This window comes from Antrostomus carolinensis, unplaced genomic scaffold (assembly GCF_000700745.2).
Source record: "Antrostomus carolinensis isolate BGI_N321 unplaced genomic scaffold, ASM70074v2 scaffold16534, whole genome shotgun sequence".
Lineage (NCBI taxonomy): Eukaryota > Metazoa > Chordata > Aves > Caprimulgiformes > Caprimulgidae > Antrostomus > Antrostomus carolinensis.
Window position 1 is genome coordinate 79,120 of NW_010310256.1, and position 26,751 is coordinate 105,870.

The 26,751-nt window shown below is 39.9% G+C and overlaps 1 protein-coding gene across 1 annotated transcript; it reads right to left on the minus strand.

The window, feature by feature from the left end:
* Positions 1–1,074: 1,074 nt before the first annotated feature.
* GSAP (gamma-secretase activating protein) lies at positions 1,075–26,751 on the minus strand (the record flags this gene model as incomplete). The annotated part of the gene is made up of 19 exons (XM_010166366.1): positions 1,075–1,175; positions 2,205–2,298; positions 2,439–2,543; positions 4,485–4,546; positions 5,883–6,002; positions 7,119–7,213; positions 7,805–7,875; positions 12,362–12,457; positions 14,084–14,145; positions 15,839–15,870; positions 16,291–16,346; positions 16,646–16,771; positions 20,702–20,755; positions 21,421–21,503; positions 22,214–22,283; positions 22,652–22,869; positions 24,142–24,234; positions 24,705–24,782; positions 26,674–26,751. Coding segments are annotated over 19 exons (1,694 nt in total), but the record flags the coding sequence as incomplete, so codon positions are not given.

A 26,751-nucleotide genomic window follows, 5' to 3' on the forward strand; every position in this document is an offset into this window, starting at 1 on the left:
AAATCTGTCAAATTGTCAATGAGTTTCACTAGTTTAATAGTTGAAACTTTGATAGAGTTGTTTTTAAATCCAATAAAGACTGCAGAAATCCTGCATGTCAGAACTGCAGATTTTCTCTGCACAACAAACCAATATTACTATTTTAAATTAATGTGACAGTTCACAACTTAAAAAAAACAAACAACCCAAACAATACTGGTCCAGTTATATATAAATAAAAGTTGAAAAAGAAGGAAAGACAACCTCATTATTTCTTTTTGAAGCTGAGGTAACACTAAAAGTTGAAAGGAAAGAATTAAATAAAACTCTGTCCAGATCACCATTAAGATAAATTTCTAAATAACTTTTTTCTTACCCTGTATTGCTTACAATACATTATACATATCTTAAAAAAAACCCCAAAAAACCAAAACCAAAACCCTGTCACATACACTTTAAGAAGATTATATTCTGTGCTAATTACAAAACTGAATGTATTAGAATCCAACTCCAAAGGCAGAAGTACCGTAAGATAACACATGACCACCAGAAGGAATGAATGCATCATTGCCGGTACAGTATATACAGAGACTGATTCATCATGTGTGATTCTTACCTGCTTTACATAAACACACCAAGAAAACACGTTATTAATCCAAATGAGTAAACAGTCACCAGTTTCTTGTTAACTGTACAACACCACTGGACTACCTTTTTCAGGATTGTCTACATTGTTATAGTAATTAACATCCATTTTCACAGTGTGTTTTAATACTCGCTGTAGTTCTACTCAGTGGACCACTTCACCATGAAGCCACAGATACCTTTCATTAGAAACCTGTGTTTGTGTCAGACAAATTTCTCTAGGATTTATCTGAAGTCAGTGATTTCAGCCTTAATGCATTGCACCAAACAATACTTGGAGTAGTTTATGTCCGTAATGGTGGCTACACAAAACTGCAGATTATATGGAAAACAACAGAACATTTAAATTTAAAACAAACACAAAAAAAAGTTGGTTGCACACCTCTGTGTGAATACTTTTATAGAAGAATGCCACAGCGAGCTTTCTTCAACAGGAATTGAAGAATTATTTCAGGAATATTTGAGGCCCAAAAGCCTCATGGTGTGTTTGAGTGCTGTTTCCTCTACAAATCTCACATTAACATGATCTTGTTTTTCATATGGATGCAAACCTAGAAAAACAACATGAGAAATTTAGTATTTACAAAATCATAAGTGTTCTCTTACACTTAGCCCTCCTGCAGTCTATTAAACATCTACAATAATGAAAGATAAGGTAATAGATGAACCTGTGTTTTCATTTACACAAAATGCCTACAGCTTTCAGTGGAGTCATTTGGATGCTCACTCGTGGCAGAAACTTTCCTCTAAGTGGGATAAAAGTAAACGACAGACCATCTCTGGAGGCTGCTAGTAGTAGTAATTCTACACTGGAGATCCAAAACAAGACGTAAGCACAGTGGCCATGTTTGTGCTAGTACACAAAATGGACCAGGGCACATTCTCATATGCTTCCATATGGTTTAACTCTTTTTCCTCCCCAAATGGGAGGATATCCATATATGGACAATCTTGTTCCAGCCTTCAGGTGCTTATTTTGACTTTATTTTGTTTACTAGTACAGGCATAGCCAGTAATGCTAAACAGTACAACACTTCCCTTAATGCATCTTACTTTTTCAGTAGAATTCAAAATCTTTGGATGCTTAGGATCACTGTATGAAGCCAGTGTCCTAACCAATTAGAACTGTATTTCACAAAAAGGAACAGCTTTAAGATTAAAAATGCCTGTTACTTCAGAGCACATCCTAACCTAGCGATGTGGGCACTCTTTTCTGAGGCAGAAGATCTGATTTTGGTTGCTTCCTAGCCACCATACCATATAAATAAGGAACAGGCCCTTCTCTCCATTTGAACACAGGATAACAGCTACCACACTGTATGTGAACCACGTTTCATTATGTGTGTTCTGAAAAATGCAAGTTTGCTAATTGGATCCAACACAGAGAGGATTGATATGAAACGACATGCAATGAAGAAGCTCCCTGACTATTCCCATCAGCAGAGAGATGACCACACCTACACATTCAGACATCACTGGAGTTTTAGAACTCAGGTATGTCGATAAAGTCAGGATACAGCTGAGTGTGAGCATCAAAGGGTAACAATTACTAGTCTTCCAAAGTACAGAAATAACATTACCTTGATTCTCTACCTCTGCTAGCATATTAGTCAGGTAGTTAAGTGGCAAAAACTCTACAGGGACGGGGAGTCTCTCGGGGATGGGCCTGCTACACTGTAAGGGAAAATATTTCAGGTTAGTTCACAAAGTTGCACAGTACCAAGTTTCAGTCTGATCTTCAGAGTGTTATGGTTTACAGAAAGGTCAGGAATCTCAACACTGGCAAATGTGTCAAAATGCCTATGTGCCCTTACCTGTGTGTCCCCCAGCTTCTCAAGCAAAAGTTTCACGTATTTCCGTGCAATGAAATTAGCGTTTATTGGATGATTCCAAAACTGGCGGATCTTTAGACCAAGAGCCTAGTAAGCAAATAAACAAAACAAAACAAAAAACAACCAAAAGCCTGAGAACATAAACAGAGGACAGTGGAAACCCAGGAGGGGGAAAAGGAGATAGAAACCAGAAACAAAATCCAGGCTGTAACACAGACTGATTTGCTTTCAGACACTGATGACAGAAGCTAAGACGTTGTCATTTTTAGCCACGGAGCCCTGCTTTCGTAACCAGTAACTAAGAGATGACAAAGTGCTCCCAAAATGTAGGAAACAATCAAAACCCTGCTACTCACCAAGCTACTCAGTAAGTTTCTATCAATCAGTCTGTCCCATTTCTTCTGTCCCACATTGCACGTGTACTTAAATATTAACTGAGGCTTAAAATGACGGTTTATCCTGTACTGTGACGCTCTGGTTTAGATCCCATTCCTCAACGCTCCATTCAGAACAGAGCTTCTCTCAGGCTCAGTCTAAGGAATCTTACAAAAGCAGAATGCCAACAAGGAGAGATACTGGGAACACAGTTTGCATCCCATTATTTAGGACATTGTCCTGGGAATTGATAACATTGATTCACATTCCCAAAAACAAGACAGATTCAAACCCAGATGTTCCCAAGCTTCCAATCCTAACCAACAGGCAAACACATATGAACACAGTTAGCTCCCCTTTCTGCTGTCTTCCCCATCTAGATCTTTCTCTCACCACCACCACCACGTTTTCAGTTGTATTGCAATATGCACTGCTGAAAGAGTTCATTTAGGAAATATTGGACAGTTTTAGTGGTGCTTAAATACTTGCTTCTGATGCAGCTGAAGTCATCTAGTGAATGTAACCTGCTCAAAATAGTCTGAGTCACCCCAAAATGTACTTTTTGGCAAACAAGCTATTCTCTGCATTTTTCCCAAAGCTCTAAATAGATACAATAGGGCACTGAGTCTACTGTCCATAACTAGCAGTACATGTCCCCTAAAGTACTCACAGCTCAGCCCTTCACGTCAAAGCCCAGCTGGAATGGTGTTCCCCACCCACCAGGCCTGGGGGTGACAGCTCAGAGAGGCCCTGCACTGACCCCAGCTCACCAACCCATGCCCAAAACAAGATACAGAGGACAAAGAACCTCCTGTGGAGCTCTCCTTCCCTACCCCTTCTCAAAACTGCTGCCAAATAAAGAAGCCTTTGTTAGAGGAAAACCAAAGTGGTACTTCTGGTCATTTGAACTGTAGTAACAGCCCATAACAAGCAAACAATAAGCAACTGATGTACAGAAAAGCCTGTTCTGCAGCAAGGCAGTCCCCGAGGGGGGATCCCTGGTTTTCCTCTGCTCACTGAGCTGCTGTGCTTCCTCTGCAGTGCTGTGGTGTGTACTAAGATCAAAAGGAGAAAAGGAGAAGTCAATCTCCCATTCTGTTGGAACTTTCAATGGAGCATCAGTAATTAGTTCCAGCATGTGGCTAAATGAGTCACCTTACCAATGGGCGAGGCTGGGAAATTTCACAGAGGCAGAGATCTTGTAACTCCATCCCCATCATAGAGTTGTGATACGATCAGATTTTACAGCTTTTACTGTACCAGCTTTTGAACATATTTGATAAAATTAATGCAACCAAATACAGAGGTCACAAGTGAGAAAGGCATTTGTGAATGCTAAGAAACACACACAAAAATTCCATAAATCCTCTTTAAAACCCGTTAAAGCCTTATTGCTTCATGCAGATGCACTCAGCAGAACAGCGTCTGCAGGGTACTGGAGACACTGTAAAACACTATGGACAAATCTGTAATTCAGTTACCAGAACACCCTGCAGGTCATGAGCAGCAGATGGAGAAGGTGTGGAGGTTCCGTTTATATTTGTGCCCTATTTGAATCACAGCTAAGTCTTCCATTGGCTCCATCCTATGCACAGGAGGGAGTTTCCTATCAATTCCAAAATCCAAGGAATGACATCTGAAGTCATTAGTTACCTCAGGAAGCCTCATGACAATACTGAACTTCAGCTTTTCATTCTTCTCAGTGTCATCCAGATCTATAAGAGAAAGGAAAAAACAAAACAAAACCAAAAAGAGCAGCCACATAACTAAAACTTTCAACTTTCACTGAAGACATTCTGAATAAATATAACCTCTGTAATGAAATTTTAAATTTTAAATAAGTGCTATTAGGAGTGTTATTTATGTTTATACCATTTATATAAATATTTTTCTATATATTTGTATGTAACTTCATCATTTTATGTAACAATTTATTCAGGAATTCAAATGTGTTTTGACTAATTAGAACTCCCAATATTTATAATATTTCATTTATCAAGACCAGGCACAGCTTAATACAGCACATTGTGTTGTCCCTTTTCTTGAACATGGGAGAAACAGCACATTACAAAGCCCATTGATCCAGCCGGTCCAGATCCCTCTGTAGAGCCTCTCTACCCTCAAGCAGATCAACACTCCCACCCAACTTGGTGTCACCTGCAAACTTACTGAGTGTGCACTCGATTCCCTTGTCCAGATCATTGATAAAGATGTTAAACAGAGCTGACCCCCATACTGAGCCCTGGGGAACACCACTTGTGACTGGCCACCAACTGGATTTAACTCCATTCACCACAACTCTTTGAGGCCAGCCATCCAGCCAGTTTTCCACCCAGAGAAGAGTACACCCATCCCAGCCATGAGCAGTCAGTTTCTGCAGGAAAATACTGTGGGAAACAGTGTCAAAGGGTTTACTAGAGTCTAGGTAGGCAACATCCACAGCCTTTTCCTCATCCACTAAGTGTGTCACCTGTTCATAGAAGGAGATCAGGTCAGTCAAGCCCGACCTGCCTTTCATAAACCCATAGTGACTGGGCTTGATCACCTGGCTGTCCTGTACGTGCCGCGTGATGGCACTCAGGATGATCTGCTCCATAACCTTTCCTGGCACTGAGGTCAGACTGATAGGCCTTTTCCTCTTGTTCCAAACATGATTAAAGTAAAAGCTGAGGACTGGATAGCAGACTAACTTCCTTGCACACAGGTCTGCACTTTCATAGAGTCATCGAAATCCCCCAACAAATTCTACAATGATCTTTAGTATTCACTTTTCTAAGAAGTCCCAAATGGAAAAACTATAAACTCAAATTCTTCCCAAACAAATACTTCTTTGTCTACTACAGCAAGGCTCAATCGTATAGTCTGAACTCTAATTTTCTCCTTTCAGCTGGGCAACAGCATCAGCTACAGCCCTCAACAAAACAACACTCTGAGAAGAGCTGAGTCTCCTGAAGCAGTAAGTAAATCCCATGGTTGAGTCTGAGTGGCTGAAAGGATATCACTCCCAATTAGCTGGCTGGTAACAATTGAAATACATGAAACTCGCTGTACCTTTCAGCAATTTCCTGACACACGTTTCTGTCAGATGCAAGACTCCATTATCAATATAGTGCAGGAGGGTGTGCAGAGGGAGACATCGAACACCAAGCCCCAAGTGCAGAGTGTGAAAACCTATGAAAGAGAAACAAATTTGTCTGGTACAACAACATGTATTTTTTTCCAAGTTTGTATTAGAGATTGGCATTACTCTAGCTAAAGCCAACACTCTCCTTTCTGATTGTTTCTAGCTGTCAGCAAATCAGTTTATCAAAAGTCATGTGGTCTTATTTAGGCATCCTTTAAGTCCTCTCAAGTACAATCCTGTCAGAAAGAGGAAAGCCAAGGGGACTGAAAACAGTCATAGTCATACACAGTCATTAAAAATCTCCAAGCTGTTGCCTTATATCAGAATTGTTCTATTAATTTGTCTTTTATCTCCCTTTCCTCCTAATTAATCAAAACCTGAGGCCTCACCACCCTCAGTATGTGGCTGCCATCTACACATTCCCACAGGCAACATTAAGACTTCAGGTTCTCACTTAACATAAGACAGATGATGGTCTTGTCATGATGTGACATCATTACGTGGCAGCATCTGCACCCACACAGTGTAAGTTTGAGGGACTATCTTATTCTAAAAATATTTTTAAAGACTGAAGGCAGATTAGGAAATACAAACTAGAAAAACTCAAACAGAACCAGAAAGCATTAAGTTAAGAAGTCTTTCCCTAACAAAAATAAGCAAGTGCTTTGAAAAGATTCTAAGCAATTATGAGGAGCTCTAGGAAACGAAAGTCTAGTATCAAGCTGGAGTAATCCCTTCAGGATAAAACTGAAAAAATATTAGCAGGGCAACAGCATGAGAAAACTACTCTTTTTTTTTTTGCTCCAGGACAGGATTTTCCCCTGTAGCCCTTGACACTTAAGTCCAGTTGTCTAAGAAAAATATGTAAGTGAAAGAAGTCTAAATCTTAGTTCTAAGCTAAGACTGTGCCCAAGCATTCCACTGGAAGCTGAAAACAGAGAACTAAATCTGATTTGTTGTCTCTATTTGTAGTAACTATTCAGTTTCATTTACTTTCACTTGCATGTGTTTATGGAGGGTCTTACCCTCTGTAACTGTCTTGAATAGATTTCAATACTGCCAAAGCTAAGTTGACACACATGCTGCAACTAGTGCTCTTCTGGGATGAATTAAGAGCATTGCTCTCCTTAATTACCATTAAAACAGCAAAACAGAGGACTCACCAGGAGGTAAAGGCAAGCACATGCCATTTGCAGCTTCCAGAATCCGACTCATGATGTGGAACACTGCAAACTCTCCTGCACTTCCTCTCTCATCACTGTATTTAACAGAGTAGCAACATATCAGGAATCCGAGATGCTGACACTCTCCTGGAGATAAGGTCAATTTGCTGTACTACATGTGCACTGAATGCATGCATTTGGGGTGAATTGCCAAGGGATGCTCTCTTGTTTATTAAGGTGTCTGTCATCTAACAGCACTAGCTGTTCAATGTTGACACACAAAGCTTCTGCAGTCCCTTTCTCCTTCCCCCCTACGGCATATTTACAAGTCTCTCAGCAGTACCTGGTATCAACAGCAACAGGTGAAATACTTTGAGTGCTGGTATAAGTGATCTGGATTTTATAGGTGTTTAACAGCCACTACCCCGCATAAGACCACTATGAATGCATCAACTTTGAACTCCAGCTGTAAAATTGCCTGTGATTAACATTCATATTGGCTTAGAGAGGACCAGCAGGATCATTAAAAGGAGTACATGACAGTACAGTCATACTGACATTTACAGCACAGTAAGCACTGACTGTTCCAGCAACTAGTACTACTGGAGACCAAAATAATTTTTAATTATGTTTTAAAACCATGGTTTAAACGACAGGCTGAAAATACTAACAAATGACTTGCTTACAAGCAGAAGATGCAGGAATGAAGCTGGTATCTCCTCCAAACTTCTTTCATTATTTGATGTACCAGATCCAGCTAAAACAAAAAAGACAGAATGTTTCTATGAGCCTGTGTAGAGCAGGCCCTTGGCCTTCATTCATTTCACACACCAGTTTACGTTAAAAACTTCTCATGAGACTCCTACTAAGACTTCAGTATTTATAATTTTTTTTCTAGCATTTTAAAATGTAAAATTGATTAAAATCTGAATTGTAACTGAATTGCCCTATTCCAGAAGTTTAAAGTAAGCCCTTTCAGCTCACCAAATCATTGTGCACGACAAACAGCAGGTTAATACATCGTTATTCTTGGGGATCAACCAATCTCATGCTCTTACATGAAATTCTCAAAGATCTGTTAACCATGAAAGCAAAAACTGCATGTGCAAGTGGCTGAGCATTTGGCAAGGAAAGGTCTTGAGGGTCCAGACAAAACTGGATGAGGCTGAAGACAGCAGAATACCCAGTTTGCTGAGACAAGTCTGCAGGAGGAATCACAAACCTAGTCCTGACAAGGAGGAAAGATGAGACAAGCAAATGCCTCTCCTCCTCTGTTGCGTTTCCTTTTTGTCCACAGGGAAGTAAAACAACTCCTTGGCCCATATTGTTGCTTCCTTGTGGTCCAGGCTGACCTCCAGTACAGACTGTCAGCATACAAAAGCCATAAGCCCTGTTCTCACTTGGGCCTTCTAAGCCTCTCCAGCTGAAAGAGAGAAACCACACATGAAAGAGCTGAAATAACTTCCTCTAGCTCGCCCCTCAAGGCTGTCATGTGTAACCACTTCCATATCTCAGTGACAGAACTGAGACACTTCCTCTACGCCTTTTATCTCTGGGCCTCAAAGGACACCAATCAATCAATCCCAAGAAACAAGTCTGACCCCTGTTTCGCAGAAAGGTGTCAAGAGAAGTTCCAAACTCTTTTCCCCCTCAAGATGGCCAGAATCCAGGAATCCCTTTTCCCCCACTCTCTTTTTTCCTCATAGGCTCTGCCCTCTCCAATCTCTAACTTGTCAGAGGCTCTAAGCAAGAGAGAAACAGGACACAGAGGAAAGGTTCATATGCAAAGGTCAGGACAGGAATATTGGTCTTCACTAATGCTCCCGAGTGCTCTCCTCTCTACCTTGGCCAGAAAGCTTGACACCTTTTCCCTCCACTGCTCCATCCAGCCTTGCACAGCTACCTGATGCAGAATAACCACCTAATACTTTCCATCTTCATACTTCCTTGATGCAGTGGAAAGCTCCAGTTTAATCTCTCTGGAGTATGGCAAGTTTTCTCCACTTGTTTTCCAGGAAATTAGCAATTTCCAGTTTTCAGAGAAGGGTCACAAGAACTGCACCTGCTGCTGGAATGACTTTCATCTCTGGCCAGCACACAGGGTGCAGCTAAGGCCTCTGCATCGGGAGCTACAGCTGGATCTGAAGATCAGCGCTGAGGTGAAGGGAAGGCTCTTACAAACACCAAAAATCACCTCTTACTATTTGTGCAACGAAAATACAGAAATTATTTTTATGGGTATAATACTGCAGAATCAATATTCTTTGCTTAACAATAAACTGTTTGGGTTTTGCAGAGTATAGAAAGATAACAACTTCTTAAGTCCTAGTCAACCTCGCTATCACAACATAGTTAGATCTTAAATACATGCATGCTTGTGACATGACACCCTCATCAACAACACTACTCACTTCAGAGATCAGCATCTACCATCTACAATGGGCACTGTAGAAAATACATACAGAAAGAGAACCTATGTCTCAAACTTTTTTCAGTATAAATGTACCTGATCTGTTTTATAGAGGGAGTACAGGCAGCTTCTCTCCAAGGCTAGCAGCAGGTCTCTAGGGGAACCAAGTTAAGAGCTAAACCCGTTCCTTCACAGCAAAGCCATTTTTAATTTACTAACAAGGATGTACAATATGAGGTTTTTTTGAGCAAGTATCAGAAGCCATTGCTCTTGGAGTGCTCTAAACTAATGAGAGAAAACATGATCAGCGGTGGCGCAAAGCATGCAGTAGGGTCTAGGCTGACAAGGGCAAAGCACCTTGCTTTCCTGAAACACCTACATTTCCAGGCAATGGTGCTGAGTAGACTGAAGATCCACTAAAGTTACTTAGCACCACAAGTGCTCAGCTCCTGTGGCTGTTTCTACAGGAAAGACATGGAAGCACACAAAGAAAAGAACCGAGAGAAGGAGTGAGACAAGGTCTTGCTGTCTTCCAGATTCCCTCCTGTGCAGGGGATAAGAGGGAGTCCTCCTCTTTCTGAGGAAACTCAAATCCAAATGGTGTCCGTCTTCTTTTCTTCTGCAATTGAGACCACACCATATGATAGCTAGCCACAGACATCAGCCAAAAAGGTGCAGCCACTGCAGTGACTTTCTGAGAAATTTCAACAGTTTATTCTAGTCTGCCTCTTTCCTGGCCGTTCACTCTGCCTCCCCCTCTGCTGTCAGAGCAGCAAACGTCAGGCTGCTTCTGTAAGTTACTTCTCTCCTTTCCCGCCCCACTGAAACCAAAACAGTGAGAGAAACAGATGCAGAGTAAAGCTAAGATAAAGTGATTGCAAGGGAGAGAGAGAATATGGACATACAAACAACTACTGCAGGCTAGGTGGCATTTGGACTAGTAACCAGGCATAGTGAGGCTCTGCAGACCTCCTCAGCAAACAAGGGAATTCCCACTGAGACATTTTCTTCACATTTCCCCACATTACTTCTCTGTATACAAACATACAGAGCTCTCTGACAACAACCAGCCACTAGTCTGTTGTTTTATGAAAAACTGCCAATGCTCATGTCTTGGCTACTTCTTCAGCTGCAATTGATTTATACAGTGACTACACACCACAAAGCCCTACTCTCAGACACTCCTTTGCTCCTGAATGTAATAAAAACATATTTTATGAAAGCACACAGGCAAGCAAATAACTTCAAGTCTCTTTCCATTTCATTAGTTTCAGTAGCTCAGCTACATGCAGCTGATGCAACAGAAAACTGTTGGAAGAATCAAAACAATTCCCCTGAAGAACCTCCACACATTGGATATAGAAAAGTTTAAGATGTAAGAGTCTGTGATTAGGATGAGGGGAAATCCAAGCTTAAAAATGAAGTAATTCCTAAAGATTTCCAAGCAGCACCTAAGATGCACCAGCCAGAGGGCGAAAGCAATTTTGAGAGACATATTGTCTTTGTTTATAGAAGCTTTTCTAAGAATGAGAAGTCTGTAAATTGAGTTGAGATAATTTTTACTTTTAGTGACATTAAAAAAAAATTAATCCTGAGAGTTTGCTGATGGGGAGAGTTGAGATTTGTTTTGATTATAAGAATTAGTCTACAATAATTTAGTCTTGCAGATCAAGGCTGAATAGGTGTTTTCATATTTTTTATCTTAGTTTATATTAAGAATGAACAAATGATAACTGGAAAACAAATGAAATGAAAATAAATATTCCACTTGTGCTTTTTTCAGTGCTGTTTTGGGGTATGGAGCTTTGGTTCATGCTGTACTGCTCTCATTTTAATCAGCCACAAGATTTTTCTTTCTTTCTTTCCTACAGAGATACAGAAAACAGACTGCCAATTACCACTGAAAGCTGTAGAGTGAGGCCTGAATAGAAAAGTCAGTAACCTCAGTGGAAGCCTCAGCAGTTCAGAGAACAACACAGCACAACCGATTTGCACAGCACTTACTAAAAGATACAGGCAGCAGTAGTCTCAAGAAAGTTTCCTGAGATTTCCAACCCTAGACACTGTGGGGAGTTTCTACTGAATGGTGTGGCAGGGCTCCACCACTGAGCTAGTTGCCATGTGAGCTCTCGTGGACTTTGCATTCTGCACTTAAGTGCATTCTGCACTTTGCATTCTGCCAGTCGTCGAGACCGGCAAAACCAGGTACAGTAATTTCTATGCACAACAGTCACAGTTTTTACAGCTTTTTTTAAAAAAAAAAAGTTTGTCTTAAGAGGATGAAAGACAGAAAATAAGAATTTGGAAAGCAAGTTTTCACTGCAGTCTACATGGATTTCTTCAGGCAAAACTCTGTCTCCTGTTACACGCACAAAAAGCCGATCGAATTCAGTATGCAGGAGTAGTGACGATTTACTCATGTGATATTGGAGTGAAATCTTTTCTCTTCATTTGTATTTCCCCTAATGACACTTTCATTATTCAAGACACGTAGCAATGTATTCTACAGGAAACAAAATGGATCTAAAGACCATTCTTTCAAATTTTGGGATGAGTTCACATTTTCACTTCTGAGTAAACCATATTTGTATAAGCTGTAAAGGGAACTTTTTCTTCTGTATTCTGAGTGACCAATACAACTCTTAAATATTATTTAAGTATTATTACTTCCTTTATCAAGATATACAATATTAAGCAGCAAAATATGGTTAAACAACTTAAAAACAATCTCTTCCCACCAAGTATGTTCTATATACACAGAGTACATACCCAAGACCCTACCCTCCAACAAATACATGCTTGCTCACAATAGTGACTATGAAACCAAACTAACCAGGTTTGCAACATAATCCAAAACTATTTCGTCAATCTTCTTTTTTCCTACATACTGTAGATGTCTCATTAGGTGATCCTTTAGCTGAGCAACCATCTAGAAAAAAAAGCCAACAATTCAGTGTCCTTGGGCACCTTCAAAAAGATGCAAAAGCTCCAGCAGGTACAGGGCCTGATCAATAGGCATTAGCACAACAAAACCTTTCCCTGTTACAAAACTCCAGTTCAGAGTGAGATCCCAGGCCACTGTACAGTCTCACCAAATTCAACAGCAGATATGAGTATTCAAAATGGTTACTTGGTGCTAATTCAGCAAAATGAGTGCTAAGTTGAACCTGCAATGACATTGAGGAGAAAAAGCTTATAGTTCTTACATCTCTCTGGGTCAAGGTAAGTGAACAGGGTGAAACAAGGATCTTAACACGAACGTTGAATCCTGAGAATGTAAGCATTTATTACATACAAATAAACCTGAGGGATTTTACGATAGAGAAAACCAGCACAAGTACAGTTTGTGATAGTAGCCAAGAATCTGAGAACCTGAGTGATTAATAGCAAGTTCAGGTTAAACATTAATTGTACAGTCTTTAAAATCAGGTGTTTGCTATCATACAGTCCATGCCACTCCCTACCCTCTCCTTTCTGAAATATTCTCTGACCTCACATAGCTTTGGACTGCAACTCAAGTCCATGCTGGTTCTTCGCTGAGAATTACTATGAATCATTATTTGTTTCAAAGTTCATAGAAAAAGCGAGGCAAATAAATCCTCTGTCTCAAGGAGTTTACAAGTAGATTAATCTCACTGTGTCAGGACACCAATGTAGGCATTAGGAAAGCACAGACAAAACACAGCAGCGACCTGCTTTTTGGATCTGTCTGAATAACTGCAGAGAAGGAATGTTAGAGAAGCTTCAGAGAATGAGAGGCAGAACTTGGAAACCAGGGGATAAGACTGAAAATAATAAAATTTGCCTTAGATCTGGACAGACAGGACAGTGTTGATACGCTCTTCAGACATGCAGTGCTGAGACCTTCCAGTGCATGCTGAAGAGCTTTATTTGATTTTAACAGTAAGAGAACAAGAGATAAGCAAAGATGCATATTTATACAGAGGGAGGACAGGCAGGGATTTGAGATAGGATTTATTACCCAGAAGCATAAGGATGGCAGATCCTTTAGGGAGATCATCAGTGTAAAGAATGCAAAAGAGGAAGAGACCTCAGAATAGCCATAGCAGTCCCACAAGTGAGGCAGAAGGAAAAGGAGACAGTAAAAAAGGTCTTAAATTGCAGAGCAAGAAGATCTGTGACATTCTCTTTGAGGGAAGCAGTGGATGGGGAATTCACCTATACAGGCTTTAAGGATTTAAAGTAGCCCAAAAACAACTGACAGAATAAGATGAACTCCAGGAGGATGAAATAACAGTTCCTAGCCAGAGAAAAGCTGTGCACAAAAAGCTTGCAAAAATAAAAAAAGTTGTATGCAAAAAGCATTTTGACAAATAACTTTCCATTGCTGTTCTTCCCTGATGCCTTATGATGTCATGACTTGTTAAGATGATATCATGGTATCATGACTAAGAACTCTAAAACTTAGGAAATACCATGTTTGTCCCATAGCTACTTTGAGTGAGTGTCTACCCAGCACTGGATCTCAGAAGCTTATCTTTACATTTGTTGAGGCTGTGCGTCCTCTAGTGCACACTGTGACAAAAGCACATACCAGTCCCATTAGTAATTGCTGCTGATAATCTTCCTCTTGAAAGAGAGGTACTAGCCTTTCCTCTGAAATAAACAGAGCAAGAATCATTCAAGTATATAATGCTACAGAAACACCACAAGACTTCAACCGGCTTTAAAAGTACTTTGAAACATACACAAACAAAACATAAGTTGTTATTTGATCTACTCACCTACAGAACTAAAATAGTGAAGAATCAAGGACTGTGTAAGAGAGAACTGAGCAATGGAAAATAACCCTGTATTTGCCATCTTCTCCCTCAAGCGTTGGCCACAGAGGAACACAAGACACACAAGCCAACATTGGCCACAGAGGAACACAAGCTTGTCACACCACTTCACACTTCATTTGCATTACTCTTTTCTTCGATATTTAAGGGAGAGTTATCACAGTGTGGTGATTCAGCAGAGCAAAGAGGCTCAGAGAACCTTCTAGTAACATCAGTGTAGATGTATATGTTATTTAAAACTTGCCATTTATGAACAAACAAGCCAAAACTGCTACATGGGTTTTCCAAGAAAATAGCTAGACATAAAGTATTTACTCCACAGAATCACCTCCCACTTTTCTGGGTCTGTCCCATGGTCCAGCTGCTTCTGTACCTCAGATTTGCAGACCACTAAGTAAAAGAACACAAATTTTCTAACTAAATCGAAGGAGGTTATAGTATCTACTGAGATTTAATACCCTGTATTTCCTAATCAGTGCTTCCTGTCTACTAACAAAGGAAGAAAAACAAGCTACTGTTTCACTGTGTAGCATGAAATCAAGTCAACTTTTTACAGACCCAAGTGCTAAATTTTGACAAAGTTCTTTACAGCCATCTTTGCTCACCTGGAAACATATTTACTCCACCACTTAGCAGCACAAAGACCTATGCTGCTTGACTTTTAAAGGACATAAAGAAAAATCTACAGGGAAGATACACTACACTGATGCTGGTTTGTGGCTGGCAGCTATTCTCTAGTAACAGTTAAACATCTGACTTCTTCATCAATAAGCACCTTTGGAAAACATGAACCTGAGGCTAGCAAGGTTGATACAAGATCTCTTAAAGCCAGAGCCCATAGCAAAAACCAGCAGTGGTGCTGATGGCCGGTGTTAGGGACCGGAAATAAATGCACTGAAAATTCTTCATAATAAAAGTAGTGAACAGGACTTACATCAGCATCATTTCACAGCACACAGTGGCAGGGCACATAGAAGGCACTAATATGTGAACAACAGGAACATAATTTACTACTAAATTCAGTTTTACTTATTTGTGACAGAAGAACTGAGCATCACAAAAATCTCAAGTGTTCCCAACCTAGAGAAATTCATTACATGTCCACTTTCTCTACACCATGACTTTTCACCAGCCATAATCTCCTACTGTGCACAAGTTCTAGAGTTGCCAAGGCAGCTGTAAGGGAACAAGACTCAACAGTAACGTGGCGTCACTGATACTCTGCCCCTGGAGAAAAATCCTGAAGGCAGACAAAGGTTTACTGCTTATGTTGTTAGATCCAATATGATGTAGGAACTTTATTTTCAAAGGTTTCCTAGTCAGTATATGATCCTACCATTACTATCAGAAAGAAAGTATTCTTGTACTTTAATAACCACTCATCTTAAGGCCTGGAACTCTTCAATGCTGAAAACACACACAGCAATTTATTTTGAGCTAAGAGCTAGATGTAAATATTCTAATAAACCTGACAGGCTAAGGCATACATCAAGACAAGTTTTACTTACCAGAGTCCCAAGTGTCCAGATGAGAAAGCACCCTGGGATTTGAAATGAAAATCATATTGTTTCACATGTATTACTCTAAAGGATTTCAAAAGGACATTAAAAAGCTTAAATGACCCTTTGACCTCTGAAAGACAGCTACAAAAATCAAAGAACTGTACATGTGACTACATTTAGTAAAGATATTAAATTGCATTTTAAAAGTTCTATCTGCCTGGGTTGCATAAGAATAACTCTTCATGCCTACCATAAATTCCCTAGCTCGAGAGGCCTGTAGATTTCAAATCATGCTGTAGTGACTATAACGATTCCAATAACTGATTTTCAGTTGGATAATCTTATTTAAGGTGAGATATCTAATTAGATACCTAATCAACTATTGAAATGGCACATTAAATCCTTCAACATATTTAAAATTATAACAAAAGATAAATATAATAGAAAATGCTACCTACTTTTTGGCATTTTCAAAAATATTCCTCAAATACGTTGTAGCTCTTCTCTCCTCTCTCTGGTTTGGAAACAAACAAAAATCCTCTAATGAACAAAGTAAAAGGCCAATTAAAATACTCCCTGATAAAACACAGTTGAGAAATGAAGCTTTTGTTTATTTTTTTGCATTATTTTAACATAGTAAGACTTACAGGCAACCAGCTTATAAGTAAAATGACTGCAAGTCTTTGCATTTCTCATTATCAGATTCCCATTTCTCCCCCCACTCGTCCCCCCGCGAAAAAAAAAGTTAACTCTTGTGTGTATCCACTTCAGAGGCAGCTCAGGAGACTCAGGTTTCAGTGCATGCATATTTACCTCTTCTGAAAGGTTACGCCATTCCCTCCTGAGCACATTATTGTGGTAATGCAAGTGTGGCTCTGCATACTTCACACTCTCCAAGTTTGAGTTGAGTTTCTCCCAGAAGCCTTTGGAGTTTTGGAACTGCAAAGTATTGCAGGGAAAGCATGAATAACACACTGCACTCTTAGAGAAATACTCGCTCACCCTCCCACCAAGTGATTGGGAAGAACTGTGATTAATGTAGATTCATAACAATTTAAGTGAAAAAAGTTAAACAAAAGCAGTCACATTATTTTTTCCAGTAATTTAATTTCCTTGTTTTGACAGCAGGGGTAGTACTTACTTAAATGTGAGGTCAAGATTTGGTGCCTGTAATGCAGATACTTTGCCACCTTAGGATCCTTTTAAAGTCACTGGGAAGAAATGAGTACTTCTAGATCATAACTCATCTGACCCTTTCAGATGTTTGGGATGGGATGGGAAGAACTGCACCACAGACTACACTGGCCATACTGTATAGACTTCTACTGACTGTAAAAGGAGCCTTAGGCAACTAATTTAGATGTAAACGTTTACATTAGGTAAAATAAATTCCATTCCTGGTTTCTGGTAGTTACAAACAGAGGAATACCACCATGATCCCAGCAATTGCAGGCTGCCACTATGTCCAAGCTGCACTAATACTCACATTGCAAACATCCATTTGCCAATATCAACAACAGTGCCTCATCCCAGAAAAAAAATCCAAACATTTCCGGAGCAATTCTAAAGCCTTTGACTCTAATGCTGAAATTAATTTAAACTCAGCTGTGAACAGACAGGAGGAAAAAAACCCAAACAAAACACACTGGTTTCCTGAGCTGGTTCTTGGACTGGGTATAAAGATTTGAAGCCACTCTTTATAAATGGGGAGTGATGGGATCCCTGCTGATGAAGAGATGAGACTAAGGCAATTCTTTTTGGTAGTTTTAAAAACCCAAGATGGTACTAGCTGTTCTTGCCCCCTTTATATGCATCTGCCTTCCCATACAGACACTACAGTAGTGACAACTGAAGGAAGAGAAGTTTGAGTTCACAATATTCCTCCGTCTTGCATTAACACACTGGATTTTGCTCTCTCTCCCCTACTTTTCTACAATGACAATAACTTAAGAATTAAACATAAGAGGACTTTAAAACCACTTCCCACTATAAACTACAGTTTGCCAAAGAAAATAAATTGCAGAGACTCAACCCTGCCAGCAATGATTGTCACTTTATTGTTGTAGCTGCAGCAAAGAAAAATAAATCTCCTTTTTGCTTCATGTTAGTTATATTTAGCAGCTGGAAACTAGAAGTGCATATGACACCATATGTTCACCCTGCCGGAGCCTACTAACAAGATCTACAACCTGCTACTGCAGTATGTTGTCCAAATCTTACCAATGTGAAATCAGAGAAATAGAGAACATAGTGTAAGGGTATCATCTAGTGACCAGTTTATGCAACTGCGACAGCACCACCACTGCAAAACTGCATTCAGGCCACACTGGATTTTGTTTGGTGTGTGGCAGGGGGAAGCAAGACAGCAAGTTTCTTTCATATATTCAGTCTGTAACAGGAAGTGGTAGACTTCAGAATTAAAAGTAGACACCACTGAAAACCTGCACTGTATTAGATCATATTAAGAAGTCAAAAGTTTAAAATAAAGTATTATTTTAATTAAATCTGTTATTTCCTGAGGATCATCAGGGCAAGGACTAGAAAGAGAAAGCTTCTTCCTCTTAGTTGGTGTTTATTTTGCAGACTTTTCTAGAGACTCAGGAATTAATACATAAGCATGAACACCTAAAAGACATTGTACTACCAGAAGTCAAAGCAAAGCCTTATCAGGTTGCAATCCATGAAAAGTTCCCTGAAGCCTTTCAAAAGTAGTGTTGTTTTAACTGAAGACAAAGAGAGCTCTCTGCTACAGCCCTCTGAAAGGATGACAGGGTGACAATGACCTTTAAGAGGCGCATGTGCTCTGCCTAGGAACTGTTAGCGCTGTCTCCTCAGCAGCGAAGGTATTCAAAGTGCTGTGTAACTATAACTACGTAGTTGCACAGGCAGCTACTCCTTAAAACCTGAAAACATGACTCTTCACCCGAATGGCTCAGCACAGCATGAGGGAAAGGCTGCCTTTTCCTGTGCTGGTCTCTCTTAACAACTGCTTGCACTAAACTTCTTCACACTTTTCCTGGACCTCCTCCCATTTTCTTCCCTTCTTCCTCCTGCCCCTTCCTTCTCCCCTTCTGATCAAGCCTATGTGCACCCCTTCAAGTTTGGTTTCTGTGTTTAAAAAGGAAATAAAAAACAAAAATCAGTCTCTTATTAATTACAATCCTTATGTAAAGCTTTTTGATAAAAAAAAAAAAAAGCTCTGAGTGTTCCCCTTTTCTCACAGACTCTCTCTGTAGCTCTTGCTGAACAGGAATTTAGCAATGAAACACACACCTGTTACCCAAATACCACAGGTTTTTTTGTGAATATGGACACAACCCTCCCAAAGGCTATCAACAATTCACGGGCTTGAGAACTCCAAAAAGCTTCTCAAAGCAACAATTCATCAATGTTTCTGTGAAATGCCATAAAATCTTTGTGAAGAAATAGTACTTATAGGACCAGATCTGTCACCAGGGTATGACTTATGTTGTTGTGATGCCAACAACACACATCAACTGAAATACCAACAACTGACCAGCTGAACTCAAGCTATGGTGGGTTTGTGTCACTGGAGTGGTACAAAGCAGCCAAAGCACTAAACTTTACCCTGTGTATTACCATCATTGTCCTTACTCAAGTGTCAGAGTAACCTGCAGTCAAAAGCAGGAGGAAATATCTGTCTTTAGTTCAACTCTGACCTTTTCAATCTGTTTAGGTTTCAGACAGAAATAGGAAATGAGTTCCACAATCAGGAATCAGGAAGTATAGCTGGTAAAGGCATTTGCCCCCAGGGGCTTGAGGTTTAATCTCAGACAAATTAAAGGCCTGCTAACTTTGACCTCAGTGAATTACAAGGATTATCTAGCAACAAATTTTCTCAAGATCCCATTTTCCCAGGTGTCCCAGCTCTCAGGGCAGCTTTCCCAATCAAAGCATGCAAAGCCCGACTCTCTGTCAGCAGCACAGCTGTGATGCACTGCTGCAGACTGAGTGAACAGTGATTTCACTGATTTTAAGAGATTTTGTGAACACTGAAGCTTTATGAGCTAATTATAAGCACTGGGGAGGAAACAGACTCTCACCTCTTTAAAGTGCTACATGAAACAATATTGTCATGTATCCAGAGTCTACTCCCACGTGTTGCTGGTACTGTTGGGTTCAAGCTCTGACACTTCACATTAGCCCTCCACACTAAACTGCTTATTAAAGTTCTCTTTCAGATTTTGTAGGTAAATGCTTAGGAAAATTTCAAGTATTTCTCTAAACTGGAGCTGAGGGAATGGAATGGAAGATGGGAAAGATCATTCATGTTGCTTTGAACAGAAAGTACAACTTCCTACCCTAACAGAATGTGCTCTCCCCCATCCAGCTCATTGCCTTGTCCAGTCTTTGCAGGGGATTTGCCTAGATTTAGGTAGCCAAAGCCTTGATATCAGTGCAACCGCAGGATGCTCTGGACAAAACAAAGCGAGAGGCTCACAAGCCATTAGTACCAATGGCAGCACAATGAAATATCCCTCAAAGTGGCGATTTGTAGAGGTATGTAGAAATCCTACATGTCTGTTTTACCAAGTTTACCTCCAGCAAATGAAGTCACAAAGTGAAGAGGTATCAATCAATCTAACAAGAATTAATTATTGGAGGACCTACTTGTTGAATGGAAGAAGCCTCTTCAGAAAGGGAAAAAAATATATCTTTGAACTAGCAAACATAAGTCTGAATAGCTGATATTTTAGTAAACTCTTCAAACAAGGCAATTTTCTGTTCACCCCTATTTTTGGATAGGGCTGTGGGGACACTATTTCATTAGTATTTAGCACACTCCTGCTCAAAAAGAAAAAAGCTCCTAACTTGCAAATATGAATGTGGTTTTACACTGGAACTTACCTCTAACACAGGTATAGAAATAATGTCTGTTGCACACGTTACTCCAGGGATAACCTATAAATAAAGACAAATTATAAGAATATGAATCATTTAGTATAAAACATGGGCCTCTTTGGTATCTAAGTGAATCTCCATTACCCATTTCCTTTGTGAAACTAGCTAGCTAGCCAAAACTGTACATTCACTTTTGACAAAAAGAAATATGGAAGATGTTCTTCTCATTCATCGCATTTAAAAAAAGACAACACATTAAAACACTTGTCAGATCAGAGAAATTAAAATAAGCTATTTGCTCTAACTGTAGGGTCTTGCCTAAAGTTATTTTACTTCTACAGACTTATTAATCTTATCTCTACTGATACTGTTTGTCTTGGAAATAACTGCCTGACTTTGCTGGTTAAATATATTCTGTATTCATTATAAACCACATATGAAAAGCAATAAACTAATATCTCATTATTAAAACTGAGAGACTTAATAATCCATTCCATTACAGTAGCTGTTCTTGTTTTATAAATGCTTTTATTTGTTGACAAAAACCAGGACTCATGGAAAACACCACTAAGGTTAAGACTTGACAAAATAAAATGGGCATAACACAATGATATGGATTTAGAGCATGTCTATGAAAAGGTAAGGCATACAAGTTAAAGATTACATTAAAGGAGAAAAAATAGACTCCCTCTAGCTATTAATTAAAGTACCAGCTGTTATCTTACCCCAATCCAGTCAAGCAGTGATGTGTAGGGCAAAAGTTTATCCAGGTTGTGAGCTTCTGGACACATTCTGCAGTACAGAGAGGCTAAATGCAACATAAAAAGATTTATAAGGGTGAGACTGCATAAACTATCAGTTAACAAGAGTAGGTTTCACAGTCAGCTCTTTATCTAACACTTTTTTAGGGACAAATCCTGCTGCTGTCTGAAACTGCTTCCTCCATGGTGGAACTGGTCCCACTCTGTGCACAAAAGGAGGAAGAGAAGTCCAGATGGCTGCAGGGCTGGGTCAGCTCCTTGGCCACAGCTCAGCACTGCAGGGGACCTTTGTACAAAGGCTCAGGGCACAGGACATGCACTGACTAGGCTGAGGAACCAGTTATTAGAAGATAATATCATGATATGTCAAATCCTTATGAAAAAATTGTTTGGGCTGGGCTAGAGGAGTTTTGTTTCTCTGCTCCAGTATCAATTATTTACATCCCAGACATCCAAGACAGAATGATGCCAGATGGAGAATTTGCTCTCCAGTGACCTAAAATAATGACAAATATATTTGTCCCACTAGACAGAAGAATGTATTTGAAAAGTATTATTGACAACCTGATTTTGAGAGATCTGTGTGCCTTCTAAACTACTGATATTGTCTAACACCACAAAAATGCAGGTCAGTTAATACAAATCAGATGCAAAAAAATCTGGAAAGAAGAGAGTCAGTTTGTGACATTGTGGCTTCTCCCTAAGTTACAACTAGGGTATGCAGGAAAATTCAGCAGGCAGGAAAAGAAATACCTACCAATGATAAATTCTTGAATGGGATCAAAAGAATGACATGCTGACAGGTTCTCAGAAATCCACCAAATAATCTGTCAGAATGAGAACAGGGGAGTTTGTCACATCTCTCTGTTTAAGCATGTGCTGTAAGAGACTGTAGAAACTTTGTTTACAGTAGGTAACACGAAGTAGTAGGTAACACGAAGTAGTAGGTAACACGAAGTAGTAGGTAACACGAAGTAGTAGGTAACACGAAGTAGTGATACAGAAATAAAATGTTTTCAGGACAGCCTTGACCAATGAAGCAGTTTGGGCAGCCCAGCTGACGAGCCTCTTGGCACTGCAAAAAGGTACACGTGAATCAGGACTTTTCTTCTTTGGCTGATGATATTCATGCCTTGATGCTGCTTTGTATAAAACATTAGTCACTGAATAAACTTAAAGGAGGTTCTTTTCCCACCTGCATTTCCAAGTCTACTGTGTGTTGGAAGTACAACAGAGCACAATGTAGAGCGGCCAATCTCTCGCTGTCTTGTTTGCTGTTCTGTAGGAACTGCAGCAAGGCGCTGTCACTGATGCTCACAGCGTACATACTTCCTGCGTGGCAATCCAAGACTGTTGACGTGAGCGGGGATCGGATGTAGCAGTTTTGCAACATGTCAATTCTTGCATCCTCACCTGAAGAACATTGGTTGGAGAATAAAAAGGGCTAACAACATAAAATTTGCCTGCTACCAGTATTTCTCTTAAGACTTCCAGGTTCCCAGCAGTAAGAAACAGTCTGCCTCTTGTACGAGCTACCCTTACACTGTGCTGAAGAGGAAGAGGAACGGTACTGGCTGGGTAAAGGAAGTAAATGAAGAGCACAGTCCATACTCAGTTCTCTCCTTCCCTACTGCTGAAGCAGAGAAGGTATACAGATTTGAGGCTCATAATGTGGTCATAGGACAAATCAGGGTACAGAGGATGGAACAGAGAATGGTACAAGGCTAGTAATAGAGAAACAACACTAGAATTAGCACCTAAGCATACTGATGCAATTCAGACTGCTCACATACAGAATCATGATACAGACTTGAATTGGTGGACCTCTTTACCATCAATCCCAATGGCCAGAACAGAAAAGTTCTGCTCTATGATTACTGATTGAAGTATCAGATCAAAACCACTTTCTTTATGCTAGTTGTTTCACCACCACAGTACTATACAGTAGGGTTCCAGACCCTTTGCATCAGAGAAATCAGGTTCATCATACAACAGCGATGCCTTATGCTCATTGCTAGCAGAACAGTATTTCATTACATATATACAACAGGTATTAGGTTCCTGTGATGCTGCCCCTGCACCAGTTCCCACTACTTACCTTTCCTTCACCCAATCAGAAGAACAGCTTTCTGTTTTCAAACAAAGGCCCCCCACTTCCAAAAATAACCCACTTCCCATAAAGACGTGGAAATGAAATAACATGCCTCTCAGATGAGACTCTAAATCAAATTGCATCAGCCTGATCAGGTGAAGGAAACACAGATTTCCTCTCCCCACACCCTCCAAACACACACATTTAGAGCAACTCAATTGGAGGAAGGAAATGTAAAATCAAATTTACATCTCCATGTGAAATTTGAGAACAGTGGAGGACCAAGAAGCATGTGCAAAGATGGGGGAAGGGAAACCATGAAACCAAGGCAAAGAATTTCAAATTCAGTGAAAGGTCTTCCTCCATTTCATAACAAGCTAGAAGTACGTAATAGATGAAGTATGAAATGTCACTTCAGATTCTCTTTTTAAAATTGAAAGTGGCAAAAATGACACTTATTTTTTCAAACTTTCTTTCTTCTTCAGAACACTGTGCAATAAAGCAAATGTTGAGAAATACAACTTTCACATAAAGAGATCTGAACAAGTTTCCACTGCAACAATAAAGTTACTTCAAACAGCATCTTACTGTACCTGTCAGAAACAAGCTATAGCACAGTAGGTCAGGATGCTGAATATTCAGGAGGTGCAGGAACTGGCCAGGCAAATAAGCAGCCACATAGTAGTCTATTGAAAGAAATAACAGTGGTTAATTTAGCACTTGTTCACTTATTTGCTTTCAGAGGCTGTTTCACATTAGTCTTATCTTGGCCCACTTCTGTCTGATGGAATTCATTATATCTAGGAAATATAAAAGGAGTTAATTAAAAGCTGCTGTTGTATTAACACAGGAAATACTAGCAATACATTTGGGTTTCCAGGGGAGGATTCAAGAGGCTTGAGACACTCCAGAACTCAGCAGCTGATCTCCAGTGCAGATTCTGAGGCAATTTCAGAGGAAGTTGCTTACTAATAGCGAGGTATTGCAGTATCAAGCGCCAAACAAAAGTTAAGCAAAAAAAAAAAAGCAGCAAAACAACACAACTACTTAAAGTCAAGAAAATAAATCCTTTCCTTCTAGAGAAGGGTTAGTCATTTGTATCCCTGCTGGGGACAGAGAACAGGAGTCACAGAGTGAAATAACAAAAGTAACCTACCAAGATTCATAAAAGCCACTTCCTTCAATTTATGAGATTCTGTTCTTTCTAGAGAAACTGTGAAAGTTTTGTTGTAACCTGGGGAAAAAATAATACTACTTTGAAAATGTCCAAACAATAAACACCATCTGTTACAAGCCAAGTATAACTTTATAGCTAGAAACTTCAGCAGTGCCAATACACCCAAACAGGGATATTTTAGACTGTTTTACGGGCTTGTCTGCACAGACAGATTTACTTCACCCAAAACAGAGCTGTTGCATACTTAGTAGACCTGCACCCAGACAACATAGTTCTTTAGTATGCAGAAAGTGGCCATGCACTGCACAGTCTACATTTGTGTTTAAAGAAGCATTCCATCCCAGAGCAAGCTTGTGTAAAAATACCTCCCACCAAAACAACCCCTAAACACAAATCCTTTATGTAGTAGCTATGCTTCACATTTTGGTGATCCTTCAACTGCTTTAAAGAATTTCAGGTTTGTTTATCTGCATGCCCTGTTGCTGTAATTTAGTTCAGCTGTGTTGAAACATAGGCTGATTTCAGACCTGCTGTGTTTGCATGGGCTTTGCATCAGCACAGCTGCTATTTTATTCTAGATTTGCACCACACTTTTTCTGGCATCCAGTAAGGATGACATAGAGCCCTCAAACTTCCTCAGTCTCTGAGAAAAGCTGAAGATTAAAATAACTAAGGAGAAAATGCCTGGCCTCAAAATGTTCATGCTGCAATATCCTAAAGGCTGAATGTTGTCATGATCAGCACGCTACTTAATACTGCATGAAAATTCAAGATCAAGACGATAGATCCACAGGACCACCAAGGAAAAAGTCGATCATGAGCCGTGCTTCAGCCACTCACCCAGGACTTGGAGTCCTGACCCTAGCAGAGAGATTTGCTTTATCAGTCTCATACGACTGATGAATCTTACATGAACCAACAACAGCTCTGCACCAAACAACTCCATTCCATGAAGGTTATTTCAGATGCAGCTAGTCAATGTCACCATATTTATCCTCAGTTTCTTCCTGGTACAGATAGGGACGTACAAGGGCCATGGCTGGCTCCAAGCAATGCAACCACCCTTCAGTTACACATCAAGCACATCTGGGGACATCAGCCCTTCATAGCAGTACAATGCAGAGTGCTGCCATGCCCAGAACGGTCTTTTCCAATTTGTTAATGCCTTCAAGAACACCAAAATGCTGCTCATTCAATCCCACAACGTTACAGCAGCAAAGTGACATGTTAGTGCAGCTCTGACACACGAAAGTTTCCTAACACAAAAAAGCAAACACTGAAAGTGAAACAGAGGTATGTCGTCCACTTGAATACAGTTACTCCACACTATGCAGCTTCTCACTGAGAAAAAAATTTGCCCTTCTCCTGCATGTATCAAATTAGAAAGATCTTGCTAATGACAAATTTTGCTCTGATCAGCATAAAGGTGTTCTTTATTATTTCCAAGAAAAAACCACCCTAGGTCTTAAAATTAAGAGCTAGAGCACCATTTACATAGCAACTTTTCTTACAGTCAGTGGGTGTTGCACCTCTTGCTGTGAATACGACATGTTGAACTGGAACTCTAAACAGACATCCAAGGTAAGAGCTGTTGGCTTTATTTCCCATACAAATGCCTTATGGCATAAGTACAATACATCTGCAAACTCCCACAGGTTTCACTGATGTTTGTGCTCAGCACACTGGAAAGTCTGGCTAGAAATAAGGGACCAAATTAATAGCAACTCATCAGGCCGCTAGTTTGAAGCTACTCGTTTAGCATCAGGCAGGAAGTCTAGAGCAGAAAAGTCAACTCTGCAGCTAAAGGCAGCGGCTACCTTTAAACACCACCCACAGCAATTTATTGTCTGCAGAATTTGGTAGTTATTTGTTTTGCAAGGCATTCTGTGACTCTTTCAGCAAAGAGACATTCTCCAAAATAAAGCATAACTTAACAGGTTAATCTTACCTTTATGCAAAAAATATATGGAGTATGTTACTTCATCAGGAATATCAGAAGCTAGACTGCAACACACACACAAGCCTC